Source organism: Oreochromis aureus, linkage group 4 (assembly GCF_013358895.1).
Source record: "Oreochromis aureus strain Israel breed Guangdong linkage group 4, ZZ_aureus, whole genome shotgun sequence".
Taxonomy (NCBI): Eukaryota; Metazoa; Chordata; class Actinopteri; order Cichliformes; family Cichlidae; genus Oreochromis; species Oreochromis aureus.
The window spans coordinates 11614083-11627251 of NC_052945.1; the positions used below are offsets into that span (position 1 = coordinate 11614083).

At 42.5% G+C, this 13169-nt stretch overlaps 1 protein-coding gene across 2 annotated transcripts; it reads right to left on the reverse strand.

Moving 5' to 3' along the window:
• Positions 1-1598: 1598 nt before the first annotated feature.
• raver1 (ribonucleoprotein, PTB-binding 1) lies at positions 1599-13169 on the reverse strand. Of its 2 annotated transcripts, none has more exons than XM_031741316.2 (14): positions 12749-13169; positions 11820-11886; positions 10261-10730; positions 8043-8234; positions 6358-6478; positions 6169-6272; positions 5455-5533; positions 5001-5203; positions 4767-4848; positions 4499-4629; positions 4222-4293; positions 3976-4110; positions 3689-3754; positions 1599-3590 (listed from the first exon to the last, which is right to left on the reverse strand). In XM_031741316.2, exons 1-14 carry the CDS (start codon positions 13070-13072, stop codon positions 3444-3446), a joined length of 2193 nt encoding a protein of 730 aa, XP_031597176.1. In that variant the 5' UTR covers positions 13073-13169; the 3' UTR covers positions 1599-3443. The 2 variants fall into 2 exon arrangements, with proteins under 2 accessions (XP_031597176.1, XP_031597174.2); XM_031741314.2 differs by having other exon boundaries at positions 5455-5536.

Here is a 13169-nt window from a genome sequence, read left to right on the forward strand (position 1 = left end):
TGTTGGCTCATAGGGTTACCGACTTGTTAGCTGCGTGTCTGCAGGTGCAGCCATCACAGGGGTGCAAATGTGTATTTCTATTTTCCATTTCGTGTGAATAACCTGCTGATGTGTTCTGAAGTGTCAATGACTCTGAACATCACGCCGCTGTAATGAAATCTGCTCCTTGTTTTGATGAAGAATGTAGATTTATATAAACCCGCTGAATCCAGATTATGTTAACACGTCAAGGTGTTTAAGGTTTGCCATGATTCACTTTGCATTACTTATATTTGTTGTTGCATTTTTTTTTAAAGTAGACTTCTGAAGAAACAATTTTGTGGACTTCAAAAACGAAAATAAAATAAAAATGTAGAGGAAAGATCTTCCGTTTTAATATCTGTTAGTTTGGTGACAACTTGATAGACGTGTTTATTTAGACTCTGGATATCTACAAGGCTGAGTCGGCCGCTTTCAAAAAGTCAAAAACTGAAATAAGAAAATCTTGTCTGGAAATAATGAAACTAAACTAAAAAAAAAAAAAAGTATTAGAAAATACAAAATTTTAACAACTTTTCCTGGATCATCTCTGCAGCAGGAAAAATTAAGAAGAGTGATTTGATTGATGAGAGTTTTGTTTTTTGTTAAATTCCAACCTTTGTAACAACATTTTTAATCAGCGGTTTAGATGACCTCTTTGCACACAATGCTTCTCTTTTCTTGAGTCCTTATAAATTGTCTTCACACCTTTCCTTGACCTTGTGATATTTTTCACTAAGCTTCAGGGAGGAGGAAAAAAAAAAAAAAAAAAAAAAAAAAATTATGAGGCGAAAGAGGCACGTTGTTATTTTTTGACTATTCAACTGCAGCTCCAGAACTGAAATCTAAGGAAAAGTCCAACAGCGGTAGAAGAAAAACTTCCAGGGGAGAGAAGCTTTTCTTAGAGACTCTTTTTAGGTCATCATTTTTATGAAATTTGACTGGTCATTTCTACACATGCACTTTTTATGGCTTTAAGATGAGAAAATAACTGCCCACAGGTGTTTGAAGATAGTCCTTTCAGAAGTCTCTTACCATACGGGAGCTGAGTGTATGCGTTTGGGTGACAGATGGATGCATTAAATGTCCGTGGGGCACCTTTGACCTTTTAGCACAACTAACGCAAACAGTAAGAAAGCGCAGATACCTCATGGGGGAAGACAATTTTAAAAACCCCATCTTGGCTGTCCCTCTTGTCACCAAGACACACCAAACGCTGTACCCCTTTTCAAAACTTCCACTATTATATTCAGCAAAAGCCCCAAGATTTCTTAGGTGACACGTCTGTTAATGAAAGCCTAAATAAAATAGTATCCTAATAGTAAATTTATATTAACAGCCTCAGCACAAAAATTAGCAGGTGCATTCTATAATCAAGATTTCTGGATTATAAGGTTAGACGTTTCATTAAAACTAGCTCTAAAATTAAGCTGTGAATGACAGCTAAATTAAAACGCTGAAGTTGAACTAATGAGGTCTAGCCTACGAGGTTAAAACGTAAGAGCAAAACACAGACAGCCATTCGATCCAAGTAAGGCTTCACATCTAGACACATTTCAAAAAGAGTTCAGAGAAAGTGGTGGGTTTAAATAACATTTACTTGCGCACATCACACACGCATACAGAGACAATCATGGTGGTACAGATGAGAGGACAGCAGTTAAAAAAAAAAAAAAAAAAAAAAAAAAATCCAATCAAAATGAGTGATGATCATACAGTACAGCTGCATCTCTTGGTCCATACACAACATGAGCGGTCTGCTGTGTTGCCACCCTGTTCACTTCCAAAAATAAAGGGGGGGGAAAAAAAAAACAAAAACAAAAACACTGAGCAGCAAATATTCAAAAAACACCAGAACCAGAGGCAGGTGTCATTAAGGAAAACAAGTGTTTTGGACTCAAGGGAGGAGGGGAATCTTTAACTATTTACACAGCAAATAAACACAGAAATTGTAAATGTAGATGGAAGCCAACACAGGGCAGGATGAGATCACAGAAAACACAGTTAAGGCTCAAGTGTAGCTGCATTTCCTAGCAGAAGTCAGAGGTAATGGGTTTTCACAATCAAACCGTCAACCAGATAATTATTCTTTAAAAAATTTAAATAAAAATATTAATACAAGAACAATCATGTCACTGACCAATCACCTGCCACAAGCTTCCAGCAGTATCTCCAAAGACATACTGAACCCCCACTATCATCTGAAAACTAAACAGAGGCTCCGTCCATCGTTCCAGCTGCCGTGTGCTCGTCGGTAGAAGCCAGTTCAACTCAGAGTTGAGCCCCTCACTGAGGGCACCGCAACCGCTCCTGTATTCATGCACGATCTACTGGCAGCTGGAGAGATGGCACGCAGCACCGTGCCCACCTGCCCCACCTTCGAGGGGTGGGGCAGCGTTCACGGTTTTATAAAACATTCAAAAATGTAAACATGGCAACACAGAACTCACATAAACAGAAAATACGTCAACTCCTGGACATACATGAGTGAGAGGGGACTTGAGATGGCATTTTTATACAGGTGAGAACACATCATGACCTGTGCCCTCCAAGTGCATCACTCAACAACCAGTGTAGAGAACAGACTCCATAAACAGGCTGGAGGGTGTGGTTAGAAAGACAAAACAACGTGGAAAGTTCAGGCTCAGGAAACATCCCAGATTGGTAAAAAGCTTCGCCTCATAGCACCACAACTATCACTGGTGGATGGAAAGCTGCAGGTTAACCAATTAGGAAGTGTTTGAAACCAGAAATGTTATAAAGCAAAATTTACAACCCTGTGGTAGGAAGGGGGAAAACATGACACCATAACACCATCTCATTATACAAACTCATGAACTTTTTACATGGAATACGGTAGGCTTTTTTTTTTTTTTCCTCCCCTGTTCTCCCAAAAAGTAAGTGCCTTTAAAGCTTGTTCTTACACTATGCAAGTCCCTTTGCCTGAAACTGTGGACAGCGTCACTTTGGTGAGATGTTAAATCACATTTTTTTTTTAAAAAGCAGCCGATAGTTGCCATTGAAACTGGCCAAACTGCAGATCTGCTGATATACCACACTCACAGGAATTCGAAAAAAAAAAAAAAGCTTAAGAAAAAAAAAAAAGATTGCATTTACTAATGAACCATTTTTTCTCCTTAATTTACAAGATTTTCAACAGGAAGTTTAGGGAAATAAAAATTTAAAACTTAAATGTACAAAACAGTAAAATCATATATACAAAAAAAGAAAAAAAAATTGAACATGTAGGTTTTTCCACAGAGTGACAAACAGACTGCACTACTCTGCAGCCTCTAGAGGTCACTCACAGGAGCATATGGGACAATAAATCCGAGGACCACCAAGTTACTGAGTCCATTGGAGAATATGGGAGAGGAGATGCTACTCCATCCTGGCTGCTGAATGGCTACTCGTTACAGCTGTACTCAGAATATACGCTTACGCTTAAGATAGGAGTCTGCGTAGTGACCGCCGAGGCCTTGGGAGTGCTGGCCCACGTAACCGCCTTCAGGGCTCGGCTCGGGAGACGGGATCAGCCGGGAGAACGTGCGCTTTTGGCTACCGATGGGAGTCTATAATTACAAGAAAGAGAGGGGGAAAAGTTAAAATCAGAAGAGAAACTCAAAAAGAAAAATGATGTGAAACAACAACATGGAAGCCTATAAATTACCTTCGTAACTTTCTCCACACCTGCAGGGTAGTTGGTGGTGTGGCTCACAGGAGGCATTCCCACAGCCTAAAGACAAACAACCACCCATCATTTGACTTCAACTCAAGCACTCAGTGGAACATTAATTATTGAACACAGACTTATTCTTGGCACCTAACCCTCTACCATTTTTTTTTTTTTTTTTTTTTAAATCCCTTCTAGTGCTACCCTCAGTATTCTTGCACTGACAAGTAATCAATCCTTCATATATATCAAAAAACAAAAATCAATGCAAAGCTTTTGCTTACCCTGTTGAGCTGGGGGGTGGGAAGGCTCCCATTACAGGAGCTCTCAGACCCTGAGCTGAAATATGAGGACAGAGGTGGGCTTGGAGGGTAACTGTAGGGGGGGAACCGCTCACTGTATTCAGCGCAATGAGAGGACTGCAGAGACAGACAAGTTCACAGCTATGTTACTACAGGGAGGCGTGCATTTAATTTACTGACACTACAAATGTCCTCAAGTCAGCTTTGAAACAGTTGACAAAGCACTACCTGCTGACCGAATCCTGCCAAGGCCCCGGCATCAAGATTCTCCTGCTGTTCATACAAGTGGGCAAGGGGATCCTGAGGAGAGACACCAGATGGCATCAGACCAGATCGTGTCATAAAACCACTAAATGAGCAGCCAAGCGCTATACAGTAAATTCAACAGGTCACAATGACTAGAGGGGGAAGGAAGACAAGGAAAAACAAAAACACACGACCCATCGATGTGGAAAGAACACACATTTAAAAATCAGGAGTCTGAGCAGCAATACTTCATAGTTACCCGATGGAGTGGGGGGTATTCAGGGCTGTAGGAATCCTGGTAACGCAGGTTGTAATTCGGTTGCATGCTCTGGTTGGACACGTTACTCAGTGTAGGCCGCTTTCTGTAAGGGTGAGGTCTGCAGCTTCCTCCTGGAGGAGATGCACGGTATACAAATATATCCTTGATACATCCAACATCATCTCTCAGTTGAAGCAGCAAACAAGAACAGACTGTAAAAGTAGATAAAATCTGAACCACTCACGCGAGCACAAAAGCAGCACCTCACCTGAGGAAAACGCGTTGCTGGCATTGAGGAAGGGACTCTGGGGAAGGTTTGCATCTTTTGCAGGATCTCCTAGTATGGAAACCTGACATGAAGTTTAAAAAGAAAAAAGATGACTTATTTTTACATTTCTTGCACAGAATGAGGAATGAGAATGAAAAGGGAGAAAAAAAAAAAAAAAAAAAAAAAAAAGGGAAGCTGAAGGCATTTTAAAAAGGGAATTACTTGGGAACTCACCCCTTGTGCTGTGAGGCCATCTGCCCCGATCATGCCACCCAGCAGGGGCATCGAGATCCCCGGCAGGGTCGGAGAGGAGGTCTGGGGGAAGGGACAAGCCGACGTGGGGGACTCCTGATCCCTTGAAAGAGTTCTGCCACGTGGCACTGGCTTCAAGGGGGGTAGAGGATCTGTCTGAAGAGCCAGTCCAGGGACAATACCACCTATGGTGATTAGAGACTTCAGTGTAAATGACAATCCAACAACAATCACACGTTTCATTTTTAATCTTCTCCTTCAAGCTTTTCAGAGAAAATTTGTTATGCATTCTGTTTTAATTTGGGTAACATTATTAGTAATGTAAAGAGTAGGATGCCTGATGGACAGCCTAATGGCAATGCAGATGTTTATCATCAAAAGCAGACATGCAGTCTGTGGCTGAAGGAGCCACGGCTGGAGTGGACTGATGCCAAACCTTGGGGCAGGTCTCCGAGCAGATGGAGTCCCTGCTGGACAGGCAGAGAGGCCAGAGGATTCTCCCCAATAAGTCCCGGCTGCTGACCAAGAGGGGAAAAAAAAAAAAAAAAAAAAAAGTTCAGTCACAACAGGGTCACTCAGCCGCACTGCAACATCAAGGCGACGAAGAACTGCTCAACTAAACTTAAAACACATTTATTCAGCAAGTTTACTTACCGTATATGCAATTATGTCCTTACAGGATGTACATTTACAATTCTGGCACACAGCATGATAGTACATCTACCGCATCACTCAGCACCACTCGAAGGAACACTCCACACATACACGCACAAAAAAAACCCTCACTTTCCTAGCAAGAGCTTACCCACCCAGGCAATAGGTTTTCTATCAGCATTCACATAAAAAGAAGAAAGGGCCAGAATCCATCTAGCTTCAGGTCCACCTCACACACACACACACACACACACACACACACACGGCCAACCATAAAAACCATTATCACTCACACAAGGCACTAGAGGGTTTTCTTTATTGTGCAGCACCTGAGCCCAGAGAAGAGGATTTCCCAGAAGGGCTTGCTAATGGTAAAGAGGGACAGAACAGAGTGGGGAACAAAGTCTGTGTGAGTAGGAGAGGTTGAATCAAAAACGGGCAGGAAGCAAAAGCAGGGAAGAACATGACGGAGCAAAGGTGGAAAAGGCAGCGGTACCTGCTGAGCCTTGGCCTGGTTCTGAAGGAGCAGCTGGAGCAGGGCGGCCGTGAGAGCAGGGTTGGCAAGCAGTGGCGGTATGGTGGGGGCCGCACCGAGGAGGCCTGTGCATAGACAAACATTAAGATCCACCGCAGGAGAACGAATAATAGCAATAAAACAGATTAAAAGCGGCTCACGGCTCCTCACCTTGTTTATGTCCCTGTGTCAGAGGGTTGAGCAGCATCTTGAGGGCAGCGGGGTTGCTGAGGCCTGTGAGTATCTGCATGGCTGTCGGATCGGGGAGGAGTCCTTTACCCCTGTTTATAGCCTTGAGAGGAAGGAAACAAAGCGAAGACTTAGAACAAGACCAACAAATAACCAAACTCTCTTTCAGAGAAAAATTTCCATTAATCTGAAATCATCTGATGAGCCAGCTCCTCTGTGAGAGTTATAACTGCAATGCTTCCAAGTCGTGCCTAGTAACATTTTTACTACAGCACTAGTACGAATTCATGCAACTAAATCAGTGGACAGTCAGCTGCTCAATTATGCAGTTAGGGGGAAAAAAGAAAAAAAAAGAAAAATTATGTTAATACTGAGATGATGATTATTTCACATGATTTCACTCAGAAAAACAAATTTAATAAACTTGGAGAAAACTGTAATTGTTATCCAAATTAATAAATGGTGAGCTGAACCAATACTGCCAGCCTGGCAGGGAGTGGATTACAGCTTTTACAGCACAGGAAGGCGATGTACTGAAAAGCGAAAGAAAAGCAGGAAATATTACAAGAGAAAAATGGAGCATAATCGGCGCTTCATCTCCATAATTCGATTAACAGCACAGCTCTAATGGAAAAGGCACACGCAACGTTACGACTGCACGACCCTGTGCATCATTATGAACGGAAAAAAGAAAGGCAAGCTTAGTTTGGCAACTGCCCTGAACAGTAACATGTACATCAAATAGGGCTGTGTGATATGACCAAAATCTCATATCCCGATATTAAGACATCTATCGTCCGATAACGATATAAATCACAAAAATGTAACATTTTCTGTAAATTCTGTGAATGTCGGGCAGCTCGACTTGCGTGAAGTGTTTCCAGCTGGGCGTCGCGTACCTGGAGTCGAGTGTTTTAACTGATGCATGAAACGATACATTTTTAGACATAGGTTGTAACGGCCGCCGTTTTCTTTGTGAGTATTTATTACACAGCGTGCTGCGGGGAAAAGCCTGTTCTAACGTTTGAGTCTAAGGTTTATTTTTTAGCACCTGGCGGCTCTTTTTTGCTTCTCATCCATAAATACTCTGCATCTTTCACGTGATTCAGTTTATTTTGAAAAGTCTCAACAGGATCTTGAGCTTTATTGTGAAAGGTTTATGTGGAAAATAAACAAGCGGACACGAGGTGGTTTGACCGTCGTTGTTGCTAACGACAACACATAAAAACAAGCGCTTGTCCGTCTGTAGTGTGGTTATATTAAATATAAGAGAAAGAGAGAACTTTAGGAAATTAATATAGCCACTACAGTGACCATCAAAATAATGAAAAAATATTGCCGTAAACAGTTTATTTTGCGACACCACGAAACAAACGATAGCGTAAAATGAAACGATAGACGTTTTTATATCATCCGATATATATCGTTATATCGAACAGCCCTAACATCAAATGCATTTTTTTCCTATGATGCCCAGAAGAGACATCTCTCTTGGAGCGTTGGTGAAGGGTGGGGCCAGCTCTCTCACACATTAGCACAAACTCACCGAAAAATGAAAACCTGACGCATTTTGTAACTCGTTCCATTACTGCAGGTATATCAAACTCAAAGGCAGCAATGTTATGTCTTAAGGGCTCAAGCAAAGACTGTAGATTGGAATACAGTACCATGGTTTGTGCAGCAATCAGAGCAGCCAACATGCTTCTTCCAGGAGGACCCGGGGCACAGAAGGACACCCTGATATGCGTCCCACCCAGCAGTCTGCCATCTGTGAGTCGCTGTGCTTCCTCGGCCATCTCTGCAGTGGCAAACTCCAGCACTGCAAAACGCCGGAAACTTCCATCTTGTCCCTGAGCCAACTGTGGAGAAAAGAGAAAAATTGAGAGAAGGGGGGGGGGGGGAAGGAAGGGAAGCAATTTTTCAAGCATATAAAGGGAAAAAAAAAACTAAAAAACCTGCTGCCAATGAATAAGATGCACACACAGTAGAGCGTGGAAGCTAAGCGGTTTTCACTTACACCCTCAGTGTTCACATATTTTAGCACAAATTGGGAAAGAAAGAGGGGGAAAAAAAAATATCATGGAATTTGTAGTTGTTAATAAAAAACTCGGGATTACCACAGAGAGAAACAGCACTCACTCAGAATTCTGCAACAGCAGGAGTATAAGCTCTTTAAAACCTCATTTTCAGGTAAAGTTGACAGAATTTAAATGTTTGAGGTTGGAGTGGTGACTCTACACATGCAATTTTTACATCCTGGTGACCGCTGAAATTCACTTGCTGAAAAATAACTGCCTGGTGGTGTTGGAGGCTGCTACTGAGGGGCAAGACTTGTTTTACAAAACACCCTTTGCAGCATTTGGTGAAATCTGAGCTGAGATTTATGTGAGAAGTGCTACATGCTAAACATGCACCTGTATAGTGGCAGATATCGCTACTCGGTTTTGTCCCAGTCTGTGTTATTGTAGCAAAAACGTAAAGATTGCATGTCCAACTGTTTCCATGCAGCGAATTAGAATGGCAAATCTCGAACATGTTCATAAAAATAAAAAACAGCAGCAATTTTATATATAACATTTTTATGTCCTGGTGAGCACTCAACCAAAAGTTATGGATCTTCCCCCATTTATTAAGATAGGAGCTTCAAATAACTGTCAAGATGGCTACAGCACCAAAATTGTGTCAGGCTGCTGCTGAGCTGAAACAATCTACATCTTTCCCTAGGCCTGGATGGAAAATGTCATTAGGTCAAAGAAAGAGGTCAAGGTGAATTGATAAAGAAAAACAGAAGCAACACAAAAACTGAATTTGGGTGAAGCTTTTACTCAGCTCACGATAATTATTTTAATATGACTCTCAATCCAGACTCAAAGCCTTTTGAAAATCTATATACGCTCTTAAGGCAGCAACTAATGGATGAGAAGCGAGTTTTATCATAGCAGTGTGATGTTTGTAGTTCACCTGCTGGTTTAAGAGTCCATTAGTGAGGACTTTGAACAAATCAGCACGATATGATACGAAAAGGAAAACCCTTTAATTAATATTTTATAGTATCTGCACCAGGTGACACTCCTGTTGATTGTTTCCATCAAAGTTCTCATTGGGACCCTTCTCAATAGTTCTCAATAGGAACGCTCCTATTTGTCAGCACCCTTTGCTTTCATTTATGGTTTGGCAAATTTCAAATAACCCACTGAAATTTCCATCTCTAAAGTCCCAGATCAAAATCTGTTTCTTAAAGTGTTTAATTACCTTTTAAGGCCCTTTAATCACCACATCAATCACTATACATGGCTTTGTGTCATTTTTAGTGGTACTCCTCTCTTAACATGATGCAACCGTCTGGTTTAATGAATTTGAGAAATCTGCTGTAATATCACAGTTTCCCATTAAAACCATCACATGGCTCCTAATTATTATGGCTGTTCAGTCTGGAAACAACAGAAAACTAGGATTGTGTGTGTCCTGCTCAAAAGGACACCGCTCTCTCCCATTCCAGAAAAACCTGCTGAATGACACCACCTGGGGGTGTCAGGTGGTCATCACCATAGAAACCAATAGTTGCTATTGCTATAGTAACTTTGAGTGGCCACAGGAAAACTGGGGTAAAGGTGAAAGATCAAATATGGATTGCAGTTTCACAGAATGACTCAGTAGTGCAGCCCTTTAAAGTCATTTTGCACGCCTTCAGGGACAATTTTACAACTTTGTGATGGATTTCGGCAGCTTTTAAAGCACTCAAAACTTTTATTAATGTGGGCATTTGCAGTATAAAACAAAAGCCACACAAAGAAATGACAAAAAAAAGTTAACAATCCCTGCTGTGTGCAATCAGTATGCTGTAGACTTCTGAAATCATTCACTTGTGTGCAGTAAAAATCTGACCTGGCAGAAAACTGGCATGTGGGTGTCAGCCAGGGCACTGCGGAGGTCTTGGGCTGTCAGCAGGCTCTGAGGCAGGCGGTCCACGCACAGGCATTTGGAGTGCAGCAGTGGGTATGTGAGAGAGCCCACCTCAGTCCAGTGGACATAAAGCATACGTGAGCCCAGCTGCTTCCCCAGGAGCTCCGACTTGGCCCTGGCCGCCGAGTCCTTCTTCATGTACTCCACAAAACCGTAGCCCTTGGAATGCCCCGAGGTGGCACTGTACACCAGGAAGCAACGCTCCAGGTTGCCGAAGGGGCGCACCAGTTCCTCAAACTGCTGCTGCGTGAACGCGCGGGGCAGGTTGGCGATGCACAGCAGAGCATCTGTCGGCTGCAGCTGCACAGAGATCTCCCGGTCCCGTAGCACATGCTGGTGGAACTCTTTGATGGCACTTTGCGCTTGTTCACCATTAAGTAGGGTCACAAATGCTTTGAGTAACACGGGACAGGAAACAGAAGAGAGAAACAAATTGGTGTAAGGCAAGGGAATGACATTGTTCAGGTGGCATAAAGTCAGATTTATTTGTACTCAGCAGGTGTCAGGGAGCAAACCCTGCCTGTGACATTTTTGCCTCTAGCAAGGCTGTTAAACCACAGTTCTGGTGGCACAATATCAGCGCAAAGGATCCTTTGTGTTGGTGTAACTTTACCCCTTGTTTAAACTAGAATGCCTGTCAGCCCAGCAAGAATGAAATCAACATCTTGTTACCCATGTTATGAAAGAAACAGAAGGCGTGAAAAAGTTTTTTCCAGTTTTGTCTGAAAGCCATGAAAAGAAAAAAGGTAATAAATTAGTTTGCCAGCCAACTAGATATTGTAAAAAGAAAAAAAAAAAAAAGCCATCTAAATGCCACTGGTTTTCTTCCATAACAGCTTGCTGGATACCAGGCATACCCTGAAAATACCATCTGGCTCACACAATTTTCTGGCCTATTATCATCATCATCACCCATTTTCTAGTGAAATATTACTGCAAGAATGCATAGAGATATTTAATTTATATAATTTCTAATCTGACATTTTACATTTTATACATTTAAAAACAAGCAATTCTAGCTGGACAAGGTGGCAGATCACACCGAGGGGCATGTGAGGCAACGCATACACAGACACACAGGGAGCCTGTCGATCTTATCACACTTGAACTGACAACAATGTAACGTGACACCACGACAAGCGAGCATCAACAGTCACCAACAAGAGAGATCGGCAACTGTGTGATAACGATAAGTGCAAGAGAAAGCACACCATGAAAGCAAAGTCTTTAATTGAGGTCTGCCTGCTTTCTCCTGGACCCCTTTTCCTGTTCGGTATGTCCTTTGAAAGTCATTAACTAAGCATGCTCCAAATCTGGAGAGCCCAATTTACTTTTGTTTGCTACAGAGTTCATTGTCAGATTAAATTTTAAAGGGGTGTAATAGAGCAGCTGCATCCTGATCCCTACCTCCTCCAACTTGCAGATGTCAAACTTGCCAAATTGCCTTGCTCAGTCCAACATGGCTGAACAGTTAGACCTACCTGTGCCTTTGTACTTGTCAACAAAGCAGTACTTCAGATCATAGCTGCCCAAGAGCTCATGGACCTCCTGTAAAAAGAAAGAGACAATGATTAACTGCAGATGTTTAAATACATAAATAATATTTGACTTTAGGAGATCGTTGGTTAATTGAAGATTTCAATCAACCCCTCTCAGCCAATTAGCTCGTTGATATGGGGTGAGAGGTGAATGACTCCCTCATTGTTGTAGGAGAAATTGTTCTGCCCAGCTTTTGCCTATTCACACACAAATGGCGATGCTGTCTAGCATTTTCTGAAACGTTTTGTCCCCACGCCTTCCACCTTTTGTTATAGGGAAACTCACATCTCGAACTCCCACTACTCCCCCAGCCCCCCCCTCTGTGAACAATGGTACCGCCCGCAGGCCCACCGCTCCCCACGAGTCAGGCACGTTCCAAAAAAGAAAAAAAAAAGTAGCATCAAGAGTTAATTACAGGCAGAGTTGATAATAAATTGACTTATGAAGCACCTTCACTGCATATGTAACCCGCATATACCGGTTATGAACCACAGTTTGGCTCGGCAGGCCAAATGGTAAAATTCAACCACGAATGCAAAGCGGCCTGATGGGTCACACAGGCCACAAATGACCAATGATTATTTGACCACTTGTCAGTAAACGCGAGCCATGTTAGTTAACCAACATAAACTCAAACCTGTTATAGAACTGTTTGTTTCTAACTACCAATAATCTGTGCGTTTTGGCTTTTAAACCACTAGCAGATGTAATACACAGAAAACTAAATAAAGGTGAAGCTAATAAGTTAAATGCCTGTGAAGCTAACATTGATAGCGTGGCAGGTATAACGGAGCTAGGCTAGCGTTAGCCACAGGGTAGCATCAATCAACCAACAATTAAACTCCCACCCCCCAAAACCTTCTACTCATACCTGATTGCTAACGTCAGAGGGCAAGTTTTTTATAATAATTTTCCTCCTGTTGTAAAACTCCCGTCGAGTTCTTTCCAGGCGGCTCTCGATCTCTTCAGGGCTCAGTGATGTCAAGTCCTCGTCGACCTTTCGCTGACACTCGCGTCCGGGCGTCGCGTCCTCTTCGTTCGGCACGAGTTCGGGGTACCGGCGATCCCCGGGAATCCAGTTTTCTTGGTCCACGGCGGGGTCGTATTTTTCATTAAGCGGACGAGAAGCCAAACTGTTTCCCGAGTCTGTGTTTTCATCTTTGGCAGCTGTATTAACTGACACTGCGGCCGCCATGACTCGGTGCTGGAAGTTTTTTCGGTCTGAAAACTCTGGCTGATTTGAGCAGTTTAAACAATACACACATGGCCCCAGCGCTGCTTCTGATTGGACG